The sequence below is a fragment of the Haliotis rufescens genome, unplaced genomic scaffold, assembly GCF_023055435.1.
Source record: "Haliotis rufescens isolate VD_foot unplaced genomic scaffold, xgHalRufe1.0.p SCAF_3, whole genome shotgun sequence".
NCBI classification, from domain to species: Eukaryota; Metazoa; Mollusca; class Gastropoda; order Lepetellida; family Haliotidae; genus Haliotis; species Haliotis rufescens.
In genome coordinates, this window is record NW_025964001.1 from 18,162,601 (window position 1) to 18,190,395 (window position 27,795).

At 40.2% G+C, this 27,795-nt stretch overlaps 1 protein-coding gene across 3 annotated transcripts; it reads right to left on the minus strand.

The window, feature by feature from the left end:
• Positions 1 to 186: 186 nt before the first annotated feature.
• Positions 187 to 27,792, minus strand: LOC124137027 (GDP-D-glucose phosphorylase 1-like). 3 transcript variants are annotated; one of them, XM_046503122.2, is made up of 13 exons: positions 27,640 to 27,791; positions 22,889 to 23,003; positions 20,495 to 20,547; positions 19,110 to 19,193; positions 17,756 to 17,872; positions 17,024 to 17,209; positions 16,055 to 16,147; positions 12,860 to 12,918; positions 11,388 to 11,490; positions 10,347 to 10,447; positions 6,326 to 6,471; positions 5,789 to 5,854; positions 187 to 3,118 (listed from the first exon to the last, which is right to left on the minus strand). In XM_046503122.2, the coding sequence occupies exons 2-13, from the start codon at positions 22,890 to 22,892 to the stop codon at positions 2,979 to 2,981; spliced, it is 1,152 nt and encodes a 383-aa protein (XP_046359078.2). In that variant the 5' UTR covers positions 22,893 to 23,003; positions 27,640 to 27,791; the 3' UTR covers positions 187 to 2,978. The 3 variants fall into 3 exon arrangements, with proteins under 3 accessions (XP_046359078.2, XP_046359080.1, XP_046359077.1); XM_046503124.2 differs by lacking the exon at positions 22,889 to 23,003 and having other exon boundaries at positions 27,762 to 27,792; XM_046503121.2 differs by lacking the exon at positions 22,889 to 23,003.
• Positions 27,793 to 27,795: the final 3 nt, after the last annotated feature.

The window sequence follows — 27,795 nt, forward strand, 5'->3', positions numbered from 1 at the left end:
ATGGGTACAATGTGTGAAACCCATTTCTGGTGTTCCCCGACGTGATATTTCAGGAATATTGCTAAAAGTGGCATTAAACCATAATTGTATTCCCACTCTGTATTGGATGACCTTTCATCTGGAATCTTGTCTTGGTAAATTATTTAGGTTTGCTGAAAGGAAAACATACAAAACAACAAACACAAATGAAAAATACAGATATATTTGGTGATGGTTCAAATAACCGAACATAAAGATACATCTCCATGGCATAATCCCTCAAACAACAGATTTCCCCTATCACAGCTGTGCTGACAAAATGTGATGCTATGTAACCAAGTAGAGATTCACTTCCCACAAAGTTAGTTCATAAATATAGACACTTAATGCATATGTGACCTAGACAGAAGTTGGTACATGGAGGTGATGATATAGACATTATTGGCCGAGTGTGTTGATGTTGTAAATATACAACAGGAATGCAAACTGTATTATGAGAGCAATCACTCCTCTTATATCATATATTAAATCACAAATTGTATTTTGCTGGATTAACAAGTGTAATACTTCTTGGTGTGCTGACTTGGTTGATGCATGTCATAATATAATTCATAATTAATATTCCAGTTCGTAAACTGCGGTGCAGATTTTGGTTTGGTCGGTTGCAGGACTTGCAATGCAAGTGTTCATCAACTTAGTTTTTTGTCAAATCTTTTCATGTTTTTAATCAAGGAGCTCATGTGATTTGATGCACTTCGCAAATTAAGGCCCTTTTTTAACAAGGTAGATCTTGATTGTCGATCAGATTGTCTTCACTGGGTCCCGCCATTTTGTTTGAAGCAAATGCGAGTGATATCAGAGGTGGAATCTGATTGGTCAATAAGAGGGACATAACTCATAATAACCACTGGTGGCGCAATGATCGAGCCCAGAAATTCCAGCCTAGTCCAGCAAGGGTGGAAACAGTTAACTCCCTTGCCTCGGGAAGATGCTGTGAATGTTAGTCCACAACTTACTGAGCAAGCAGACATTGATTGGGCCTAAATGTAGTTTCTGCTAGGTCACCTCATTAGCCTCATGATTACTAAATCTAATCATGTTACAAAGTTTATTGGATTAGTTTACTGCATTGATAACACTGTTCATTGGTACTGTGTAAATAAGAATACATCTAACATCTATCTACTCTAAGCTACCCCAACTGATGCAGAGAGTTTTCGTATCTGAGTAAAAGAATTGACTTCAGTGAGATTGTATCTACCCCTTACCCTAGCTGCTTGCAGAGACTTACACAGCATACACCTAGAAAAGGGTTCACCGCTTTCTGTATATTTCCATATAAAACAGAAATGTTCTTCTTTTGTAACCTGTATTAATTTTTGGAAGAAACACATTTATTTTTGTTTACAAAGTGACATACGCATGTTGAAATATAGAAACTGAAATTGACTATATAATGACATCGTTTGTAACTGTGCCACGGCACAGATATTTGAGTAGCCTATCAACAGCTTCCCTAGATCATCTGAAGGAACTTACAGTCCAGGGCCCCGTTCCTCAAAGCAATCGTAGCGCTAAGGTGATCGTAATTCCCATACTTTAACATAGGCTTACGATCACTGTAGCGCTAAGATCGCTTTGAGGAACGAGGCCCAGGGCCCTGTTCCATAAAGCAATCTTAGTGCTAAGATTATCATAACTCCCATACTTTAACATAGGCTAAGGATCATGGTAGTGCTAAGATCACTTTGTGGAACGAGGGCCAGGACTTTTCAGCAAGTATAGGAGGTATTGAGGACATTGCCTGATGAGATCAATGTGGAATGTAGAGTTCTCCAAATGATACATTATGTTGTGAAAGTGGTGAAGGAGTAGTGAAGACTTTTTCCCAGATATATAGATGATCCTTCAAAAGAGAAAATACCAGTTTTAGTGAGTGAGTGAGTGTGGTGGTTTTACGCAGCTTTTAGCAATATTCGAGCAATATCATGGCAGGGGACACCAGAAATGGGCTTCACACATTGTACCCAACCAGTTTTAGTCCACTAGGCCTTATAATGATAACCTATTGCAAACAACTTAAAAATGGAAAATTTCTACAAGTCCTTATGACAACTAACTGTTTGGAAGTTTGGCAAGTACTACAGGACTAGTGCCAATTTCTAACGCTGCCATGTATCTTATGAGATCTGTATAGCAAAGAGCTACTGTTAGTGAGCAAACAACACTGACACATGAGTAAACCTGGGACTGATGCTAATATGTCATGAGACAGCGAAAGTGAAACTGAAGCCTATTGTTCAGATGACCTCACATAATCAATTTGTGATGTCATGAACAATGGATGACATCATATCGTTTTGTGCTCAACAATGAAGTAGTGACCCCATGTCACTTTAACTGACCAATCAACATTGAGAATATATAAATGCACATGTGTAAATGAGGGAGGGTTATTAAACTTGATATTTCTACCCTTGTGGATGATATACATTGCACAACCTGGATGACATACCACAGTTAATACGTAATAAGTATAACTAATAATAAACTATGTAAACAGAAAGGTTAAGAAAATAATATGATATTCAGACCAAAATAATCAACATCTGACAACTCTTTTCATACAAAAAATGAGACTTTTACAAGTGTTAATGTCTATTTTTTCAAAACATATTACAACTAAAAAGAAACAAAATACAGAGGATGCATTACAAATCTTAATTTGGTTAAAAAAACTATTAAAAAAGCTATTGAAAATACAAATTTTAATTTGGTTAAAGACCTTTTCAAAAAGCTATTGCCTAAAAGTTTTCAAAGCAGCATAACTGCCAATTAAAATGTTATTATTTGCACACTTGATTTTACATGTAGCAAAAATTGGATGGAATATTGAAATATTTGAAATGTTTGCACAGAACCCTAAAATTGCTGCAAACAAATATATTCCCACTTTCGTAAATGCCATGCTGTCTCCCAAAGAACCTAAATTGCCATCATCATTGTGTCTTGGAGTCTAACTGTCTGGCCATCTCTACAACATTGGTCTTGATCTGATTATACTCTTCAAGCGGGAGACTTGCGTCAGCGATGATTTGGTCAGCCGTTTCTTCCGTCAGACTATGGAAGGAACTGTCATCTGGAATGAGGCAAGATGAAAACCTTAAGCCAAATACAAACACATGATAAAAATACTGAATATTAAGTTGTCTACTATCCAACTCTATTAAAACGCCATTTCGGTACAGTCTTGCTTGACAACAGTATAAGGATCTACACTGAACCATTGCTATAATAGTAAATTAAAGAAGCTGTTATCTATGAATTTGTCTATGTATATACTGAAGTCAAGTTTTCTAAATAAATAATAAAATATGAGCATTTCTGATTAAATGCAATGTTTTTATACTTACCTGACGCTACACCTATAGCTATGTGTAGCATCAGGTAAGGTAAAACATGAGCATCTCTGATTAAATGCACTGTTTTTATACTTACCTGACGCTACACAGTGCTATAGGTGTAGCGTCAGGTAAGGTAAAACATGTTGACGATAATAACTTGACAGGCTGCTTATTTAGTCATAAACATGCAAAACACAGTATTATAATTTGGAACCTCGCGCTACAGCGCACTTTGAAAATGGCGCTCTCTTGCAACGCGTAACAACACAGGTCCGCAATCTTAGAACATTCCGAAAAGTGGTCACAGGTAGTTATATATGTATCAATTATTACTAAATTTCAAGATTAAAAACACCATAGTCGTGAGTAGTTCAAAATAAGTGTTCAAAACACATAGTTTTTCAAAAGAAGTTGACAAATAACACTCCAAATTTAGTCCAAAGACGAATGTTTTAATTTCTACCAAACTGTTGTACACTGTTGTACACTGTGGGCTGACTGTCATTTCTTGGAAGTTGCATGAGGGGTCATTTCTTGGAAATCGAACATGCCATCATTTCTATTGTAGGGGTGACAGGTTGTAGAAAAAAGTTTTAAAATATTAAACGAATATATTTCTACAACAAACTATTTCTACCAAACTGTTGTACACTGTTGTACACTGTGGACTGACTGTCATTTCTTGGAAGTTGCATGAGGGGTCATTTCTTGGAAATCGAACATGCCATCATTTCTATTGTAGGGGTGACAGGTTGTAGAAAAAAGTTTTAAAATGCTAAACGAATATATTTCTACAACAAACTTTTTGAATTAACATTCTATTATACATTTAACATGTGTAAGTGTTATTAGTTAGTTAGCAATTACCCCCAGTAAACAATAATAACATCAAAATAGATGCCTCTCCGCCCCGAACTTGACCTACATCACGGTTACTCACACCTCGCAGCTGTCAATGGCTGACGATCTTGTGTTTACATTCTCCGTTGCTCCGTAAGCAAGATGACAACCCCGATCTATGATGTGGTTCAACATTAACCTGTAGATTTACTGGGAATGATCGAGCCTGCTGGTACAATATGATTACCAATGGAACTAAGTATGACTGAACAGCCGCTTTTTAGCCTGCAGACGGGCCGCACATTTTTTACACGATTAGGGCCTATCTCAGAATCTGCATGGTGTGACCTGTAAAATTCAAGATTTCAAGGATTCCAAAGCCAGAGGGTGAATGGAATGAGACATTCGTGGCCCAGAACATAGTGGGTCGTGTATGATTTTCTTAATTGTGCATGTTCTGAAATGAATTTCATTAAGTTTGACTTCAATGATGGACATTGTTTTCATTGTTTTCGTGGATTTTCAAATGGACCAGTGTTTTCTGAGTGATGGAATTTCATATCCTCTTCTGCCAAATCCTTACGATGGTGGTTGACGGAGATAGCGACGAATATCGTTCACAAAAAGGTTTGTAAACAACAGGTTGTGATGAATAAAGTTTTTTCAAACAATTTTTATAATGTTATATTTTACTTTCATTGTCGGTTGTTTCAATGTGGAAATAGCTTAAATTGTTCCGATTCTGGTCACCATAGAACATTTCCCTAACAGTTTCATAAACATTTCATCTGTATGCAAAAGATATGCCTTCATTAAATCTTTTAATGTCATCTTCGAAGCAGCCAGGGTTGTGGCCCAGCCAACACCCAAAACATTTGATATCAAACTACCGTATTTCCTCTATTTGAAGCTATGCCGTCTGTTAAATTTGCGAGAGCCCTTAACTCGGCGTGTATTAGAGACCCAGCGTGTATTAGAGGAAATATAGATACGTTTTACAGTTCATATGGGGTGATCGATCGACAGCCATTTTCTATGAATCGATATGTAGGCTATCTATGTATCCATACTCACGTTTTTTGGTGAAAAGGCTTAATATATTTGAAAGGGGTTTCCGTAGCAAAAAGGAAACCTCTTTTTAACCAATCAGAATCAAGCATTCATCAATAGAAATAGGAGGTCTTAGATATACTTGGATTACGGATCTAGATCAGCCGACCTTAAAACTTGAAAATTGGGGATGAGGAATATTCAATCAGGTTGTTTGTGTTTTGACAATAAAACGCTTGGCATAGACTGAATTTAAATGAATTTACATAGGCTGGAGTGCGCTGAGTTCAGATAACAAAGTTCATGATGAAAGGGAATAGTGCCCTATTTTTTCATCTCTGTTATCGGTGGTGTTATGTAAGATAAATATACGACATTAATTCTTTGGGTTAAGTCAAGGTCAATCTCATCAGTGTGGCTGCTGGACTATGTAAGGTTGAAGTCAGGCACTAATGACAATAAATATTAAAAATATTGTCTTCTTTCAAGTACATATAAATCTGTCACTTTCCTACCTTTGATGGGCAGATGTCCTGCCAGTTCGATCACAGCTACGTTGAATTCATCTGGTACCTTGGTACCTGCAAGTAGGACAAATGTTAAAGTTAGAAACAGAAGATACATTGATCTTAATCCCAGAAAGGAAGGACAGCCAAATGAAGTGCTCCAGTTCCAACAAAGACTCTGTGCTATGGTAAATGGTAGATACGACTTGTAATGCCCTGGAATTGGCCTGGTATTGGCCTGGTATTGGTCAGGTATTGGCCTGGTATTGGTCAGGTATTGGCCTGGGTTGCTAGAAGAGAAAGAGAGAGAGCGAAGAGGAAGGGGAAAAGAAGAAGAGAGAGGGAGATGGATAGATGGATGGATGGAAGGATGGATGGGTCTTGGGAGGGATGAAGGTTTATCAGCACTTTGAACAGTATTTGAATCTGGGATTCCATCCACAATCATAGACTTCTGCCAGGCCTAAGGGATGCGACTGGGCCACCTGTGACAGATGGTGGAACAAACTGCATAAATAATCATAATGATGTACCTATATTTCTTACCTATAAACTTCTTCCTTGGCCACAGGTACATGCGTATCGTCCTCTTGGTACTGGACTGTGGCTCCCCGAACACAGTGCCGCGCGTGATGAATAGGTTGTGAGCGATGTCATTGGCGTAGAAGTAGTTCGTTACTTTATGTATCAACCTGTGTCAGATTAACTGGAGTCAGTAATATCAGATGGGTGGGGACATTCTGCTAGGGAACTGGAGTTTATTGCTAACTCTAAGCTGAGCAGGGTGTACAAGATCTCTGTTACCTGTAGGGCTGCAACGATACACCTAGGTCACGATACGATATGTATCTCGATACTTACATCACGATTCGATACGTATCTCGATACGCTACGATACACATAGTGACAACGAAGACAAGAGATAAATGAATTAAACTTAGTTTATTAAAATGAAAAATTAAATGAAAGTGATGAATGTTCATGAGTCATAAAATATATACTGTAATGAGTATTTGAACTTAATGAATCATTTGCCATTTCCATGTAATGGCTAGCAAACACAAAAGTAACAGTCCTACATATTTGTGAGTTGTGACTAGATGGTAGATTCTAGGAGTAGATACTAAATGTACCAGTGTCCAGTAACTGATTTGCCATTTTCGTGAATAAAGGCAAAAAAACCAATTAAAAACAATAATAGCAACAGCCATGTTATACACCATTTGCAAGGTCCAATCCTAGTGTTTATAAATATGAAAGTTATGTTTATCACATTATTTAAATAATGCATTTACAACTTAATTAAAACCGTTGTAAATAAAAAAAATGTAAGCTAACACATTCATAACGTCCAGATTAAAGACCAAGGAAGCAAAAATTTGACGATTTGGGGCAAATTTAAGATTTCAAAAGATCTACTTATTTCTTTTTTATTTTCATTGTATACGGAATTGGAAAATTATTTTAAAAGAATTATAATAGAATCTGTTTTCACTCATTTCCAGATAACAGCGGCTGTCCGCTCAGTAACATGGAGAAATACCTCCGTTTTCGAAAGCTTCGTATGAATAACACGTTTGTCGAAGACTGACATATGACACATCGCTAGAAAGCTTGTTTTTTCATCTACACGCTTTCTTGCAGAAATCTGCTAAAAGGTTCATGATTGGTCAAATTTGAGCACGTGACCTGAGACAGGCAATCAAATCCTCGTGTACGATGAATTTCAGATTTTTACGAAATATTTTGGTTAAATCGTGTTATTCTGAACGTTTTAAGCAGGAAATCGCGATCTATATTAAAAATATGGAGCTTCGTGGATGTTTCATGCTAGGTTACAAGCTGTGACAAAGATTTTTCATGCATATATTTTGGCATTGAACATCGTGTCCGAGCCGAGAATTCGAGGCGACGAAAGCCAAGATGTCATTTGACTAACATTACACGCGATCGCACGAAAAGATGGAAATAATAACTTAGCTGTAAGTTTGACCACTTTTATATATATTTTGTTGATTTTATTTATCACTTTGTATATATATTTAAAGATTTGCTTGAAACGTCTTTGTTTTGCTCTTTGACATGTTCGATGTGGACCCGTTGTCGAAGTGTGTGTCCGAGAATTATATTTTCAATAACATTGCGGGAAAAAGTGAATAACTTTTTAATCTATCGATAAAAAATGATTGATAAATTGAAATAGAATACGTATTTCAGACATTGTGAGATGTGATAGATTTAATAAATGAATGGTATGACAGGTAGGTCCATAAAAATATATACTATTTTGACGTGACTAATACTTCTTGGCCGGTTTACCGGCCTGCGGTGTTGAAAGAGTTAAAACACATTTAAAACGTATCTGTGATAAAAGTTTATTTACAAAAAAAAGACGTACGTATGTACGTCTTTGAAAAAACGTATCGTGAAAAATCGAGATACAGCCCCTCACAAATCGCACACCGTATCGTATGGAGTGAATCGCGATGCATCGGTGTCCCGGGATATCGTTTCAGCCCTAGTTACCTGGCTATTTGGATGGGAACATTCTGATAGGGAACTGGAGTTTATTGCTAACTTTAAGCTGAGCAGGGTGTACAAGATCTCTGTTACCTGGATATCTGGGTGGGAACGTTCTGCTAGGGAACTGGAGTTTATTGCTAATTAACTTTAAGGTGAGCAGGGTGTACAAGATCTCTGTTACCTGGCTATCAGGATGGGGACGTTCTGATAGGGAACTGGAGTTTATTGCTAACTTTAAGCTGAGCAGGGTGTACAAGATCTCTGTTACCTGGCTATTTGGATGGGAACATTCTGATAGGGAACTGGAGTTTATTGCTAACTTTAAGCTGAGCAGGGTGTACCAGATCTCTGTTACCTGGTTTTCTGGGTTGGGACGTTCTGCTAGGGAACTGGAGTTTATTGCTAATTAACTTTAAGCTGAGCAGGGTGTACACGATCTCTGTCACCTGGCTATCTGGGTGGGGACATTCTGCTAGGGAGCTGGAGTTTATTGCTAATTAACTTTAAGGTGAGCAGGGTGTACAAGATCTCTGTTACCTGGCTATCAGGATGGGGACGTTCTGATAGGGAACTGGAGTTTATTGCTAATTAACTCTAAGCTAAGCAGGGTGTACAAGATCTCTGTTACCTGGCTATTTGGATGGTAACATTCTGATAGGGAACTGGAGTTTATTGCTAACTTTAAGCTGAGCAGGGTGTACCAGATCTCTGTTACCTGGTTTTCTGGGTTGGGACATTCTGCTAGGGAACTGGAGTTTATTGCTTACTCTAAGCTGAGCAGGGTGTACAAGATCTCTGTCACCTGGCTATCTGGGTGGGAACGTTCTGCTAGGGAACTGGAGTTTATTGCTAATTAACTTTAAGCTGAGCAGGGTGTACAAGATCTCTGTCACCTGGCTATCTGGGTGGGGACGTTCTGCTAGGGAGCTGGAGTTTATTGCTAACTTTAAGCTGAGCAGGGTGTACAAGATCTCTGTTACCTGGCTGTCTGGGTGGGGACGTTCTGCTAGGGAACTGGAGTTTATTGCTAACTTTAAGCTGAGCAGGGTGTACAAGATCTCTGTTTCCTGGCTTTCTGGGTGGGAACGTTCTGCTAGGGAACTGGAGTTTATTGCTAACTTTAAGCTGAGCAGGGTGTACAAGATCTCTGTTACCTGGCTATCTGGGTGGGGACGTTCTGATAGGGAACTGGAGTTTATTGCTAATTAACTTTAAGCTGAGCAGGGTGTACAAGATCTCTGTTACCTGGCTATCTGGGTGGGGACGTTCTGCTAGGGAACTGGAGTTTATTGCTAATTAACTTTAAGGTGAGCAGGGTGTACAAGATCTCTGTTACCTGGCTATTTGGATGGGAACATTCTGATAGGGAACTGGAGTTTATTGCTAATTAACTCTAAGCTGAGCAGGGTGTTCAAGATCTCTGTTACCTGGCTATTTGGATGGGAACATTCTGATAGGGAACTGGAGTTTATTGCTAACTTTAAGCTGAGCAGGGTGTACCAGATCTCTGTTACCTGGTTTTCTGGGTTGGGACATTCTGCTAGGGAACTGGAGTTTATTGCTAACTTTAAGCTGAGCAGGGTGTACAAGATCTCTGTTACCTGGCTATCTGGGTGGGAACGTTCTGCTAGGGAACTGGAGTTTATTGCTAATTAACTTTAAGCTGAGCAGGGTGTACAAGATCTCTGTCACCTGGCTATCTGGGTGGGGACATTCTGCTAGGGAGCTGGAGTTTATTGCTAACTCTAAGCTGAGCAGGGTGTACAAGATCTCTGTTACCTGGCTATCTGGGTGGGGACGTTCTGCTAGGGAACTGGAGTTTATTGCTAATTAACTTTAAGCTGAGCAGGGTGTACAAGATCTCTGTCACCTGGCTATCTGGGTGGGGACATTCTGCTAGGGAGCTGGAGTTTATTGCTAACTCTAAGCTGAGCAGGGTGTACAAGATCTCTGTTACCTGGCTATCTGGGTGGGAACGTTCTGCTAGGGAACTGGAGTTCATTGCTAACTCTAAGCTGAGCAGGGTGTACAAGATCTCTGTTACCTGGCTATCTGGGTGACTGTGGTCCCATGAAGTTGAAAGGCAAACCCGTGACAAGGCATGATGGTGAGCTCGTGTACATGGTGCCCCAGAGATTTTACATCCTGCAAACAATCACGCACATTCACAAAAAAAACATCCACTTATGGTCAGGGGTTATCTAAGAATGAAAGCTTCTGTTTGATATGGCCAGACATATCTTTTATAGGGTAACTGTGAGTTTTAGTTGAACTGTTTAATGTTACTTTGATCAGCATTTCAGTCATATCACAGCATGTGAGCTTAATTCTGTCTGAGGTGATGCAAGGTCTTGTTGACGACTTTGTTGACACCTGTGAGGACACTGACATGGACTTGATAAACTTGGAAAATAAACAGTAAGATTCTGGCATGCCTGAGGGACTAGCAATGCCCTCGGAGACAGAGCTTTATATTTGTTTGTTGCAAAAAGGCATGATCAGCCATATTCTAGGTAAATCACTGAGGGGATTGTAAAACAGGCAAATACTACTTGACAGCTATGTACAAACACTATATGACACAACATGACAGCTCTGTATATAGTGGGGGGCACGGGTGGCCCAGTCGTCTAAGGCGCTGCCATTCGCTGTGCAGAGTTGTGCGTCCTTTGGTCACGCCAGAAACCTATGATTGTGGGTTCGAATCCCGGTTCGCCCCGATAATGTTTCTAGATTTGTCAGCACCATACCTGTGTTCGTGGCTTTCACCGAAGTGGTAAACGTCTAAGACCTGCATCACTTCGGGCTTTCCTCCCACATTCAGCTGACACGCCGCGATATAACTGGAATACTGTTAAAAGCGGTGTTAAACCCAACTCACTCACTCTGTATATAGTGAATGAGTATGGTTGTATGCTGATTCCAGCAATATCACAGCTGGGGACACAGTAACTGGCCTTCACATTGTACCAATGAGGAGAATTGAACCTGGACCTTTGGAATAACTAGTGAACACTTTACCCACTCGGCCACCCCACCGCCCCTCTCTGTATACAGACTCTACATGGCAGCTATGTGTACTCACACAGTATTCCACCAGGAGCTGCTGTTCCAGGTAGTAGGCATGCATGTGTAGGTGGTTCACTGAGGCGTAGGCACACAGACTGTTGAAGCCGATCCGGAAACCCCTGGAAACAGAAATACCCATCATATGCACATCCTGGTGCACACAGACAATCATGTATGCGACTCATTTCATCTTTCCCTGACCTAAAATGTTACTTCTTCATTTTTGAATTAATTTTATCTGTGATGACAGGAGCAGTTTGAGTGAGTGAGTGAGTGAGTGAGTGAGTGAGTGAGGGAGGGAGGGAGGGAGGGAGGGAGGGTGTAAGTACAGTTACAACTCTATTCCAGCAATATCACATCATGGACTACCAGAAATAGGCTTGGCACATTGCACCTTTGTAAAGAATCGAACCTAGGCCATCGTTACAATGAGCAAATGCTTCCACTTCAGGGCTACCCTACCGCCCCTTTAAACATAGGTAACTGGGAGTGTTTGTGAGACTGAAATTTAAAACCAGCTTCGGAAAATATTTCAGTTACTGTATATCACAGCAGGGCAGTTTGAGGTTGGAAGAAAGTCCAAAGTGAAGATGGTATATACATATACTTTTGTGAAAAACAAATGTAGAGTATGGTGATGATAAACCGAAGATTGTAATGAGGGCCAATCGGGGACACTGTATCAGTGACATCTTGGAGTCGGCAAGTGAGTGTGCAAGTGAGTGTGCAAGTAAGTCTGCAAGTGAGTGTGCAAGTGAGTGTGCAAGTGAGTGTGCAAGTGAGTGTGCAAGTGAGAGTGCAAGTGAGTGTGCAAGTGAGTGTGCAAGTGAGTGTGCAAGTGAGTGTGCAAGTGAGTGTGCAAGTGAGTGTGCAAGTGAGAGTGCAAGTGAGTGTGCAAGTGAGTGTGCAAGTGAGTGTGCAAGTGAGTCTGCAAGTGAGTGTGCAAGTGAGTCTGCAAGTGAGTGTGCAAGTGAGTCTGCAAGTGAGTCTGCAAGTGAGTGTGCAAGTGAGTCTGCAAGTGAGTGTGCAAGTGAGTGTGCAAGTAAGTCTGCAAGTGAGTCTGCAAGTGAGTGTGCAAGTAAGTCTGCAAGTAAGTCTGCAAGTAAGTCTGCAAGTGAGTCTGCAAGTGAGTCTGCAAGTGAGTGTGCAAGTGAGTGTGCAAGTGAGTGTGCAAGTGAATCTGCAAGTGAGTCTGCAAGTGAGTGTGCAAGTGAGTGTGCAAGTGAGTGTGCAAGTGAGTGTGCAAGTGAGTGTGCAAGTGAGTCTGCAAGTGAGTGTGCAAGTGAGTGTGCAAGTGAGTCTGCAAGTGAGTCTGCAAGTGAGTCTGCAAGTGAGTGTGCAAGTAAGTCTGCAAGTAAGTCTGCAAGTGAGTCGGCAAGTAAGTCTGCAAGTGAGTCGGCAAGTAAGTCTGCAAGTGAGTCTGCAAGTAAGTCTGCAAGTGAGTCGGCAAGTGAGTCGGCAAGTGAGTCTGCACGTGAGTGTGCCTACCTGTGGCTGCTGAGAAGCATGGACTCCAGGCCAACCTTGATAGAAGTCTCGGTGAGAACCTGAAACATCAGACACCTGTCAGCATGGTTCATGTCACCTTGTATACTGTTGTAGTTACTTGTTAGATAGTCCAGGCCAAGTAGCCCAGTACAAGTCGGTCTGTATGGATATCTTTACTATCACTAGTACACCTCTGCACAACATCAGACACCTGTCAGCATGGTTCATGTCACCTTGTATACTGTTGTAGTTACTTGTTAGATAGTCCAGGCCAAGTAGCCCAGTACAAGTCGGTCTCTATGGATATCTTTACTATCACTAGTACACCTCTGCACAACATCAGACACCTGTCAGCATGGTTCATGTCACCTTGTATACTGTTGTAGTTACTTGTTAGATAGTCCAGGCCAAGTAGCCCAGTACAAGTCGGTCTGTATGGATATCTTTACTATCACTAGTACACCTCTGCACAACATCAGACACCTGTCAGCATGGTTCATGTCACCTTGTATACTGTTGTAGTTACTTGTTAGATAGTCCAGGCCAAGTAGCCCAGTACAAGTCGGTCTGTATGGATATCTTTACTATCACTAGTACACCTCTGCACAACATCAGACACCTGTCAGCATGGTTCATGTCACCTTGTATACTGTTGTCATTACGCGTTAGATAGTCCAGGCCAAGTAGCCCAGTACAAGTCGGTCTGTATGGATATCTTTACTATCACTAGTACACCTCTGCACAACATCAGACACCTGTCAGCATGGTTCATGTCACCTTGTATACTGTTGTCATTACGCGTTAGATAGTCCAGGCCAAGTAGCCCAGTACAAGTCGGTCTGTATGGATATCTTTACTATCACTAGTACACCTCTGCACAACATCAGACACCTGTCAGCATGGTTCATGTCACCTTGTATACTGTTGTCATTACGCGTTAGATAGTCCAGCCCAAGTAGCCCAGTACAAGTCGTTCTGTATGGATATCTTTACTATCACTAGTACACCTCTGCACAACATCAGACACCTGTCAGCATGGTTCATGACACCTTGTATACTGTTGTCATTACTTGTTAGATAGTCCAGGCCAAGTAGCCCAGTACAAGTCGGTCTGTATGGATATCTTTACTATCACTAGTACACCTCTGCACAACATCAGACACCTGTCAGCATGGTTCATGTCACCTTGTATACTGTTGTCATTACGCGTTAGATAGTCCAGGCCAAGTAGCCCAGTACAAGTCGGTCTGTATGGATATCTTTACTATCACTAGTACACCTCTGCACAACATCAGACACCTGTCAGCATGGTTCATGTCACCTTGTATACTGTTGTCATTACGCGTTAGATAGTCCAGCCCAAGTAGCCCAGTACAAGTCGGTCTGTATGGATATCTTTACTATCACTAGTACACCTCTGCACAACATCAGACACCTGTCAGCATGGTTCATGACACCTTGTATACTGTTGTCATTACTTGTTAGATAGTCCAGGCCAAGTAGCCCAGTACAAGTCGGTCTGTATGGATATCTTTACTATCACTAGTACACCTCTGCACAACATCAGACACCTGTCAGCATGGTTCATGTCACCTTGTATACTGTTGTCATTACGCGTTAGATAGTCCAGCCCAAGTAGCCCAGTACAAGTCGTTCTGTATGGATATCTTTACTATCACTAGTACACCTCTGCACAACATCAGACACCTATCAGCATGGTTCATGTCACCTTGTATACTGTTGTCATTACGCGTTAGATAGTCCAGGCCAAGTAGCCCAGTACAAGTCGGTCTGTATGGATATCTTTACTATCACTAGTACACCTCTGCACAACATCAGACACCTGTCAGCATGGTTCATGTCACCTTGTATACTGTTGTCATTATGCGTTAGATAGTCCAGCCCAAGTAGCCCAGTACAAGTCGGTCTGTATGGATATCTTTACTATCACTAGTACACCTCTGCACAACATCAGACACCTATCAGCATGGTTCATGTCACCTTGTATACTGTTGTCATTACGCGTTAGATAGTCCAGCCCAAGTAGCCCAGTACAAGTCGGTCTGTATGGATATCTTTACTATCACTAGTACACCTCTGCACAACATCAGACACCTGTCAGCATGGTTCATGTCACCTTGTATACTGTTGTCATTACTTGTTAGATAGTCCAGCCCATGTAGCCCAGTAGCGATTTTGTAAAAACCCATAAAAGTTGGTCTGTTTGGATATGTTTAGTGTCATTAGTACACCTGTGGGTAGGGTTAAGTACACCTGTACCCCAGTATGTTTCACCTGTGCACAACATCAGTACACCTGTGTCCCAGTATGTTTCACCTGTGCACAACATCAGTACACCTGTGTCCCAGTATGTTTCACCTGTGCACAACATCAGTACACCTGTGTCCCAGTATGTTTCACCTGTGCACAACATTAGTACACCTGTACCCCAGTAAGTTTCACCTGAGCACAACATTAGTAAACTAATCTCAGAATGTTTCACCTGAGCAATAGTACGCCTGTTTCCCAGTAAGTTTCACCTGAGCACAACATTAGTACACCTGTACCCCAGTAAGTTTCACCTGAGCACAACATTAGTAAACTTGTCTCAGAATGTTTCACCTGAGCACAACAATAGTACGCCTGTTTCCAAAAAAGTTCACCTTAGCACAACATTAGAACACCTGTTTCCCAGTAAGTTTCACCTGAGCACAACATTAGTACACCTGTTTCCCAGTAAGTTTCACCTGAGCACAACATTAGTAAACTTGTGTCTCAGTATGTTTCACCTGTGCACAACATTAGTACGCCTGTCTCAGTAAGTTTCACCTGAGCACAACATTAGTACGCCTGTCTCAGTAAGTTTCACCTGTGCACAACATTAGTATGCCTGTCTCAGTATGTTTCACCTCTGCACAACATTAGTACGCCTGTCTCAGTAAGTTTCACCTGAGCACAACATTAGTACACCTGTTCCTCAGTCTGTTTCATCTGAGCACAACATTAGTACTCCTGTTTCCCAGTATGTTTCATCTGAGCACAACATTAGTACTCCTGTTTCCCAGTATGTTTCATCTGAGCACAACATTAGTACTCCTGTTTCCCAGTAAGTTTTACCTGTGCATATTAGTTCAACTGCACCCCAAACTGTCACCTGTAAGCAAGGTAAGTTCACCTGTGCCCATGAAGTCTCACCTGTGGGTAACAGCGGTTCACCTGTGGCACTATGAGCACATGTCCATACTCCAGGGGGCTGACATTGATGATGATGATGTGGCGCTCGGGTTCCTGGGAAGGTCACACACACCATCATTTAGTAACAGACACACAACACATGACTGAATCTGAACCATATATATACTGTTATCAACATGACCATATCACATGTCAGCGGAACCACATGTCAAGAAACCACCTCACTGCTGCATGTGCTAATGCCTTTAATATCAAGTATTAACAGTTGACTTCAGAGTGAGTGAGTGAGTGAGTGAGTGAGTGAGTGAGTGAGTGAGTGAGTGAGTGAGTGAGTGAGTGAGTGAGTGAGTGAGTGAGTGGGTGGGCAAGAACCAGATGTGTCAATGGCTGTCTTCACTTGTAAGGATGTTTATTTGGGGATTGGCTGTCCACAATGGCAAAGGGGGTTGTCACCAGACCCAACTGGCATGATCTGCTCTCTTAGGATCTGATAATTATTTGCCACATTCAAGATGAATTCAAGAAATTAAGGGGTTACAGCTGTTTGCTCCTGTAGTAGTTGTTTGTTGTTTAACGCCGCACTCAGGAATATTCCACCTAGTTGACAGCGACCTGTAAACAATCAAGTCTAGACGGGACAATCCTGTGATTGACATCAGGAGCATCAATCCACGTAATTGGGATAGGATGACATGCATCAACCAAGTCAACGAGCCTAACCCCCCGCTCCCCTTAGTCGCCTCTTACGAAAGCATTGTCGCCTTTTAAGGCAAGCATGGGTTGCTGAAGACCTATTCTACCCCAGGATCCCCTAAATCTTTTAAAATTAGGGTTACGGCAAGGACCCCTTGACCATGTTGACTGTCAAGCTTAATTTTGAAGAACCGGTGTAGATAATTGATCTAAATGTATTACTGCACACCACTGACCAGAGCATTCACTCACTCACTCCATCCCACTATTCAGTACCTGTGCACTATCGACTGTGCCATTCACGGTAGCTCCATTGCTTGCGGAGTCATCTGTGTTTTGCAGACTGAACAAGATTTCTTTTGTGCCGACTTTAGTGAAGTTGAAGAGGTCTGGATTGAACGGCTGACTGACACTCATGATAGTCTGGGGCTTCCTCCTCTCCGTGGCACGCAGACTGTTCAGCTGAAACAGGAAGCAGGAGAGGTTTGTGGAGCACATACTTAATACAAACATAAAACATACTTCAGGTTAGGTTGGCTTAAATTAATTTCTTGTTTGTCATGGCTCGCCAGTCCCCCACATAGCCACTGCTCCTAATCATGCTTATATTATGTTTTGTGTCAAGCAATGTTTAAGCAATATTGTTTTTGTACCAGATGCAGATTTGTTGCACACACGCCATGACATAGTACCTTAGATTCCCAAGGAAGCTTAGCCATAAAAAATAAAATAAAATATTTTGCTATTGTAAAAATTAATTGATATTTCACATCATATGCAACATAAGCCTAAAAAATGAATTGGGTGATGATTAGTAGTCCGTCTTCAAGACCCTAGAGAATATATTAAAAAGGAGTCCAACTAAAGTCTAGAAAGTCTAGAATTAAGCATTTTACCTAATACTTTGTGTACCGGTATATATATTATTAAATGAGATTAAACTTTATTTCTGGAACTAACTGTCAGTGTAGTGATGTGGCTTCAGAGCCTACACTAAAACTGGCGTACCTGGGCGACGTATGCCTTGGGTCCGGGGACCACCCTGGTGTCGAGGTGCTGCATGTCGTACCGGAACACTCCCTTCTCCATACACTCGTCCCACCGACTCGTCAACTCCTTGTCAAACTGGGGCACATCAGAAACAATTAGAAACTACATTCAAAATGGTGGCAGCTACATCAAGCTTTTACACAACATTCAAGACATCAATGAAGAACATCATATCCAGTTGTTCCCAAAACAACAACATGGCTGTCAGCTAACCTTCAGTAGCTGATTAGATCAAATCTGTGAATTTGTTGAAAAAAGTTCCGAGGCAAAAATATCCAAAAGGTATAATCACTGATTATAGTCACAACCATTTCATAGAAAGAGTCCTAATTATTTCCGTATTATTACTGTTATTGTTAAGGCTACAAAAAATAATAGTCTTGAATCTCAGGCACCACCCCGCATCATCATAAAGTTTGACACATGTTTGTTTTTATTTCCATTTTAAAAAATATATAAAAATTATAATACTTAAAAACAATGTGATCCAATATAGCATGCAGTTACTTCCCTTTAAATGATCACTGCATTACTGCGCACCTCGCGTTATGGTCATGGCAGCAATATGAGTTAATATGCTTGTTGATGTAGGGAGGCCCTTTCCCAGCTTGATGGTACACAACTAATTTGGGTATGTACTTGTTTGAACAAGCAAAGAAAATCCAAAAACCACCGCACACCCACACTATATTTTCAAATGTCATTGCCTGAGAGCCAATTCTTTTATTTGTTTAAGCCTAAATAACCTCATTGGAGACCTGGGTACCAGGTACAGTGACACGCTATCAGTCAGGTCACACAATGTGACCCCAAATCGTCAGCCGGCAATAAACCTGGGTAACTAGGGACCTGGATACCTAGGGACCTGGAGACCAGGTAGAGAGACACACTATCAGTCAGGTCACACAATGTGACCCCCAAATCGTCAGCCGGCAATAAACCTGGGTTACTAGGGACCTGGATACCTAGGGACCTGGGGACCAGGTAGAGAGACACAGTATCAGTCAGGTCACACAATGTGACCCCCAAATCGTCAGCCGGCAATAAACCTGGGTTACTAGGGACCTGGATACCTAGGGACCTGGAGACCAGGTAGAGAGACACACTATCAGTCAGGCCACACAATGTGACCCCAAATCGTCAGCCGGCAATAAACCTGGGTTACTAGGGACCTGGATATCTAGGGACCTGGGGACCAGGTAGAGAGACACACTATCAGTCAGGCCACACAATGTGACCCCCCAATTGCGGCCGGCAATAAACCTGGGTTACTGGGGACTTGGGTACCTGGTAGAGTGACAAAGAAAATTACCTTGCTGACTTTGACATCTTGGTCTCCCCATCGTGCTGTTTGGGGCACAAAGTCGTCACTACAGTAACTCAGAACAAAAGAGTCCTGAAATTGAAATGTCCAATTAGTAGAAATTATCTAGCCCAGTACAGTAAAGTCCTTGGCATCCTGAAGCATACTGAGTCCTCACAAATTGAGTTAGGCATGTTACGTAGGCTAGTGAGGTGGATGGATGTGAAGGCAGTAGGAGTCAGTGAGCGAGTATGGCCTTACGCTGCTTTTAGCAATATTCCAGCGATATCACAGCGGGGGACACCTAATACAGAACATTCTACAACTAATCTCATATCGTTTCTTTTTACGTATGTTCTCACGCTAACTCCTGGTTGTCTTCCTAGCAGTATCTCCTTGGCATACCCGGGGTTTGACATGGACACTTTCAAATATGACATGTTGTCACACCACAGTCAAGGAGAGACCATCTTTTCCCTCAACTTGACATAGAATATTAATGATGCCCACTTTGATAAGGTGAGGTGAATTGGGGTTTAACATCGCGTCCAAGATTATTGCACTTATATAGCGACGTACATGCACGTGTATGTGTGTGTGGCTGCTTGTGCTAGGCCGGACTGATGCCGATTTAAAGTGCTAGCTCACTGAGATACCCTGCCGCAGTTTAACATGAATACCCCACTCAGACACAGTATACTGACTCCGAGCCGACCAGTCCTTGTTTTAGCCCCTTAATGCCTAGCACCTGACAGGTTAACAACAAGTACCATCTTTTAACGTCTTTTGGTATGACGCGGTCGGGGATCGAACCCCGGACCTTCCGCTCTCCAGGCGGATGCTCTACCATTAGACCACAGAGGCGGTCCCACTTTGATAAGTGATAAATACCACTGTCACCAGTATGTGCAGTGAACCTCAAAGGACAACAAGCATCAAATACTCATATCCCCCGCCAATACGACATGTCCAGATGTGTGCAAGGCAAGATATATTGTACAGGGTTCAAGATCTGCTCCGGAAACGAGTGCACACTGCCATTTTGAATGCTTGGAACATGTGGGATGAGTAATTGAATAAGATTTAATAAGTAATTTTAAAACCCAAATGTTTCTTCCTGCTGGAAACCGCTGTCGGGAAATCCATAGTTTACATTCAGCATGTTCAAATTCACCTCTATTTCACATTAGATTATCGCAGCTGCAGATATTTTGACCTACAACTTATACGAGAAACATTGCAAATCACATCTGTTCTGAGGCAGCCATTTTGGTTAAAAGTTATTTAAAAAAATACGAAATAAAAACAAAAATATTCCCATCAACCTCTTACCCTAACTACATCGAGATAATTAGACACATGACGCTGTGCAGGGCTAGGCTTGTCAAACTCACCAAATCAGCCATGCTGGAGTAGTTTCTCAAAACCTTCTCAACACACTTGACTTCTGTAAAAATAACAAATTTACACTGCAAGGTAAATCAATATGATTTTTAAAAGGATTATTACCATATAAATAACAAATATGATGTATGCAAACATTCTTTAAAGTGTTATTACCATATTATATAACATACACGATCAGGTCTTTGAAAGGCATTTAGAAGTGATACACATGCACGATATATGCAAACCTTTTTTAATGTGTTGAAGGGTATCACTTTTATTGTATTAACTACAGTAGATGAAGGAAAACAACATGAATCATTTTTTTAAATTTAATCATAATAAATAACAAGAACTAGACCGCAATATGTTTGTCACCTGATTATGGAGATCTGGAATCAAGTATTAGCTTTGGCTAAGTAGTATCATTAGCATATTAATTACCGCCTATACACTAATGGAAGGGTTTGTTGAGACCTGTTCTTGAGGCTCTTTTGTTTAAGATAATTAAATGTGCTTGTTTAAATGATATTAAGGTGCTAATAATTTCTAATGGAAGTCTCTATAATCTAAATATACATTCAAAACAATGTTGGCTTATGAAACATTATGTTTCATACAAAGTCAGTTTTAATCCACCATCTGCAGGAGCCAACAGTTGGGACATTTCAGCCTGTTTAGTGGTCAGTTCAATGAAGTGTACATAATCACCATGGCAACCAACCAATTGAACTTCACAGTGTTAAAAACTAAGGGGTGGGGATCCTGGGTACCCTGACGTTTGCTCCTGTAGTCTAGCAATCTCATTAAAATCAAGTCTTAGCTCTCGCTATCGCTAAACAAAGATCTGAGGACATCCCAGTAGGGGTCACGTCAGAACGACCTTTTCATCCGACCAATCACTGCGTCGCTTACCAGATCATGAAAGTGACAGTCGGAATGTGATTTCTAATCATGCATCCTCGAAAACTTTAACACGTGGTATTCCGAAAACGATAGTAACGGATTTTACGACTGAATCCAAAAACAATTTAAACCATTTATTAGCGATTCCAGAATGTTCTTTTGTTCAGGTTTCAAATTTTTAATCGAGAATTTTTCAAAATATGTTTCGAAGCGTAGTCGCCAATTTGAAATTAGTGCTGTAAAGCACGAGAAAGCTGTCTTCTGATTGGTCATTCCATTGGTCGGTCAAAGTTCGTGCAAGGTCGGACTGACGTTGGTGGGATGTCCTCAGATCTTTTTTTAGCAGCAGCGAGACACTTAGATCTGATTTTAATGAGATTGGTTGTCATGGTAGTGGGTCGGGATCCTGGGTACTGTCTTTTTTTCCTGTAGTCATGGTAGTGCTTGAACAGTACATGGCCCCCTTGAACACGTTGACTTTCATGCTTTATTCTGTACACTCAGTCCACATGATCATGATTACTGCCATTATTTCATCATAAGCTTTCGTGTAAAGTTGGCTAACTTTAAATTCCAGACTCTCTTGAACTACGGACTATCTGATCCATTGGCAACCTAATTTAAGAAATTCTGATCGTTACAAAAGAAAACTTTCCTTCAATAAGAATTGACAAGGCTATAAAATAAAGAAAACTATGTTTATAGCGAACACGCTTACAACAAACTGACAGATATAACAAACTGTTTTTTCTGTCCTTGGTCGATGGCTGCATATTTAATCACATAAAATTGATGGATATTACGAACATGCTTATAACGAAATAACGGATAAAGCGAAATCACTTCACGGTTGCGTGTGCACTTTGTCTACAACAATGCTGTTTATTTCGAATTGTTAGTCTCTGCGTTGCTCACCTGTCACAAATCAGACTTTCAAAACACCCATGGCCATGCGTGGCAACAAAGCAACAATAAACAATTGCAGGCAAGTGATTAACTGCATTAAGTACTGACACCTTGTCCTCATTTTACTCTCTCAAATAAAAATAGTAAAAATGTGATTAGGCTACAGCCTGTGAAGTGGATATCTTCTGTCTTTAAATGCGACAACAAGAGGGAGATAATTCAGTCCAAATGCTAATAATGAACTACAGTAAACCTCGGTTATAACAAACTCAAAGGGACTTCTAATTTTAGTTCGTTATAACCATAGTTCGTTATAAGCATATATACAGCATAACTACAGCAAATAGTCGGGACCAAAAAGTAAGTTCGTTATATCCGTGAGTTCGTTATAAGCGAGTTCGTTATAACCGTAGTTGACTGTACGTTCATAAAGTACCAAAATTAGTGGCCCCTTTAAGTTTGTTATGACCGTAGTTTACTGTATCAATAACGATATCATGGCATGGCCTTAATTATTAACATTCAAACTGGTGTTTTAAGTTTGTTTGAGATATAGAAATGAGATATGCTGGTCCGAATGCTTCACTCACTCATTTGCCTCAATGCTGATTGGCTTATTGGAAAGTTTACCAAACATGACCTTCTATGAAGGTGTTGCCAGTGTCGTCAGAGCTTCACACAGAGAGGTATTGTACAATGTTGTATCTGAAGAAAAAATCTAATTTTAATCTGGTTCTGATCAACATTGGCTTTATCACATGGAGTCAAATATTCAGCAGCATCATGTATTGTGTTGTCTTGTAAATGTAACATTTTGATTTTGGAAAATTTTAATACACACACCTATTCTTAAACATAGTTTAACATTTCTGAATTATAAATTATGCTCTATTTGTTACTGATTATGCTGACTGTTTTTTCTGAGCTATTGTAGATGGTGTGGGTTGGGTTTAATGACAATTTGAACAGTATTTCAGTTTATCATGGTCATGTGACTTAAGAAGCATGTATCACTTAGGTGAAAGACACAAGCACAAGAAAGGTGCTGACAAACTCTTGATCCTGTCATGTGAAGGTATATAATTCTCTGCCCAAACCCAAAATGAATGCAACTGACAAAATCTTACCAAATCGCCTTAAATGATACTTAAAGGGGCACTGATCTAACGCAATTCCCCGGACTGGTTGTTGCCTTTGTTATTGTTTTTTCCCCCGTGAGTACCCGGATGATACGCAACGCAACTGAGCGTGACCAGAGACTGGGCTACTGTCTGCAAGGACAGCTAAATAAACTTGGAGGCTGGAGGCAATATTTGTTTTACGCATTTTTGCATAAACACTGATTGGTTTACTGTGATCTATAAAGATTTCGACAAAGGGCGCATGTTAATTCATTTCTTCAGCCTAAACAAACAGACAAAAAGAACAAGGGAGCTCATCGCATGTCGTCATTTGGAAATACCCCAGATGGTTATAGTTTAATACTAAAAAAAGTATCCATGCAAGGAAAGCATTTTCGGATTTCGGCTTGCGTCGATAATACGATTACTACTCCCTTGTTGTCATCCACGTTTTCTCGTATAACCCCTACACTTGTGTATTTGTCGTCATTCACTTGGTGCTCAGTTAATGAATTTATTACAGGTACAATTAGTGGTAGCGCCACTTAGATTACCTGACAAAAGTTCCCATTTGGCATTTATTGTGTCTGGGGTAATTATTCAATCTAAATCCAGGTTTGAAGTGAGTTGAAATGTGTGTTATGTAATATGCACGTGGCAGCCCAGCAAGAGATGAATGATCAGTTGATTTACTTTTTTTTGTAAATCAACGGATCGTTCCTAGTCATCAAAGGATTAACAGAAAATACGTTGATTGATTAATCACTGTTATCTTGCACAGTGGATATGTCAAGAGTGAGTGTTTACACGTCTAGGTTTACTAAAACAAAGGGAATACGCTCATATCATGGCGTGAAGTGCCGATGTAAAAACAACATACTTTGTTCAAAGGGTTAACTGATAATACGTTTATTGATTGATCATTGTTATCTATCACTCAATGGATTTTTTAGCAACCGTGGACGTTAGTTGTCACGTGCGCTTTCTCAGCCGTCCATTGAGACTTGACACCTATGTAAAACACCTGAAACAATCCAAGTGATCAGTTGAGAAACGAACACGGGTTATAATATCCCGAAACGATATATATCTTTTAAAATATCATTTTTGATTGTTACTGAGACACGTGACATCGAATAAGTTTCTTTGTACAGCTACAGACAAGTGGGATATTGTTGCTTTGTGTGGATATTCACGGATACATTCCTCGAACAAGGAAGCTACCTAAAATTTATACACATAAATTTGGTAGGTTGTAATTATGAAATTTGCATTTTGTTTTCCTTCATTTGAACCGATTCGTTCTTGTTTCTCTACGTCTTGGTTGGGACATTCTTCAATGCGCGATAGACGTAGTTTTCACATGTCTTTTCCTTTGTAAGCGTGTATATATTACCGTCAATTTGTAAAATGTGATTCTCTCAGGCAATTTATAAAATGTGTAAATATTTCAGTCATTTTGACTAAAAAATCTGCCCAGGTTGATTAAGACGATCAAAAGGGCCTACAAACATCACAACAGATTATTATGTAGGATTAGAAGCCAAACAACATAGAATGTACTTTTCAACGTAAAATTTTCAGTCTCTTGGTGATGACATTACACATCAAAATGTTTGGAATTCGTTATCATAATAATACAGATGGAAATGTTTTTCAGTCACTTTGTAAAATAACTGAATATTTAGACGTTTAATAAATTTGTTACACATTTGACAGTAAAAAAATATACACACTATAAAAAAAGCAATGCTCAGGTGAAATATTTACTTTGTGTTGCAAGTCAAAATAGTGTAAACGAAAATCGCAAAATTACCAAGCAAGTGACTTATCAAAACTTCGTCACCATTACCGATGCTACCCACAAAGATACCTACATTTCCTTATTATCTCGAAAACTGTATTTCATTTTGTTGATCAATGTGACCATACGCCCTTATTACTACCCATAAAAGTGACTTATGCGCTTACGAATGGCGCAGCAGAGGTCGCGAACTAGTCTAGATTTCTGCTATACATCCGGGTACTCACTGGGAAAAAACAATAACAAAGGCAACAACCAGTCCCGGGGAATTGCGTTAGATCAGTGCCCGCTTTGTATCCGTGTGTAACAAATTTATTAAACGTCTAAATATTCAGTTATTTTACAAAGTGACTGAAAAACATTTCCATCTGTATTATTATGACAACGAATTCCAAACATTTTGATGTTTAATGTCATCACCAAGAGACTGAAAATGTTACGTTGAAAAGTACATGTCTAAGTTGTTTGGCTTTTAATCCTACATAATAATCTGTTGTGATGTTTGTAGGCCCTTTTGATCGTCTTAATCAACCTGGGCAGATTTTTTAGTCAAAATGACTGAAATATTTACACATTTTATAAATTGCCTGAGAGAATCACATTTTACAAATTGACGGTAATATATACACGCTTACAAAGGAAAAGACCTGTGACAACAACGTCTATCGCGCATTGAATTTCCCAACCAAGACGTAGTGAAACAAGAACGAATCGGTTCAAATGAAGGAAAACAAAATGCAGATATCATAATTACAACCTACCAAATTTATGTGTATAAGTTTTAGGCAGCTTCCTTGTTCGAGGAATGTATCCGTGAATATCCACACAAAGGAACAATATCCCACTCGTCTGCAGCTGCACAAAGAAACTTATTCGATGTCACGTGTCTCAGTAACAATCAAATATTTTAAAAGATATATATTGTTTCGGGATATTATAACCCGTGTTCGTTTCTCAACTGATCGCTTGGATTGTTTCAGGTGTTTTACATAGGTGTCAAGTCTCAAAGGTCGGCTGAGAAAGCCCACGTGACAACTATTTTCATAGCGTCCACGGTTCCTAAAAATTCCATTGAGTGATAGATAACAATGATCAATCAATCAACGTATTATCAGTTAACCCTTTGAACAAAGTATGTTGTTTTTACATCGGCACTTCGCGCCATGATATGAGTGTATTCCCTTTGTTTTAGTAAACCTAGACATGTAAACACTCACTCTTGACATATCCACTGTGCAAGATAACAGTGATTAATCAATCGACGTATTTTCTGTTAATCCTTTGATGACTAGGAACGATCCGTTGATTTACAAAAAAAGTAAATCAACTGATCATTCATCTCTTGCTGGGCTGCCACGTGCATATTACATAACACACATTTCACCTCACTTCAAACCTGGATTTAGATTTAATAATTACCCCAGACACAATAAATGCCAAATGGGAACCTTTGTCAGGTAATATAAGTGGTGCTACCACTAATTGTACCTGTAATAAATTCATTAACTGAGCATCAAGTGAATGACGACAAATACACAAGTGTAGGGTTATACGAGAAAACGTGGATGACAAAAGGGAGTAGTAATCGTATTATCGACGCAAGCCGAAATCCGAAAATGCTTTCACTGCATGGATACTGTTTTTAGTATTAAACTATAACCATCTGGGGTATTTCCAAATGACGACATCCGATGAGCTCCCTTGTTCTTTTTGTCTGTTTGTTTAGGCTGAAGAAATGAATTAACATGCGCCCTTTGTCGAAATCTTTATAGATCACAGTTAACCAATCAGTGTTCAAAAATGCGTAAAACAAATATTGCCTCCAGCCTCCAAGTTTATTTAGCTGTCCTTGCAGACGGTACCCCAGTCTCTGGTCACGCTCAGTTGCGTTGCGTATCATCCGGGTACTCACGGGGGAAAAACAATAACAAAGGCAACAACCAGTCCGTTAGATCAGTGCCCCTTTAAGGCCTCGTAGGACATATGGGTTAAGAAAAGAGGAGTATTATTTATGTTCAGAATCGAATTCCTGTGGTCAGTGTAGAAACAATACACTTTAGTTCCAGCAGGAGTTAATTCGAACTTTGTCAATGCAGATTTGACACGTACTACATCTTCCGCTGTAACCTGTCAAAATGCTTACATAAAATACACAGGTGTGGTCACGCTTAGCCACATTACAGTGCGTCACCCTGTGGCAGTATGGAGAGATTGTAAACATGGTTACCACTAATACTGGCACTAATTCATAATCTATAAACAAGCCTTGACCCTAGATCACTGTAAATAATTGTATAAAAAAGTGTATGCCCAGGTAAATTTCTGTTGTGCCTATGTAATAGGCCTTGTAGCAAAACGATAACCACTTGAGAAAAACCAAGGTTGAAAAATGTAAATTATTTGTAAAGAGTCTCACCGACGTGACAGGTGGCGTCTCCTTTCGTCCCTCTTTAACCTTGTCCCTGGCTTGCTAGTTGAGGTATAAACCAGTTCTATGAATGATGGTCGTACAAGAAATGAACAAAAATGTGTACGTACCGGCTTTCAACACCCGAGTTGTCGCTAAAGCTCT

Coding starts and splice junctions, on each gene's coding strand:
- LOC124137027 (XM_046503122.2), bottom strand. Junction 12,919..16,054: donor TGAACCGCTGTTACCCACAG/GTGAGACTTCAT, acceptor CTGATGTTTCAG/GTTCTCACCGAGACTTCTAT. Junction 6,472..10,346: donor ACAGTCACCCAGATAGCCAG/GTAACAGAGATC, acceptor AATCTGACACAG/GTTGATACATAAAGTAACGA.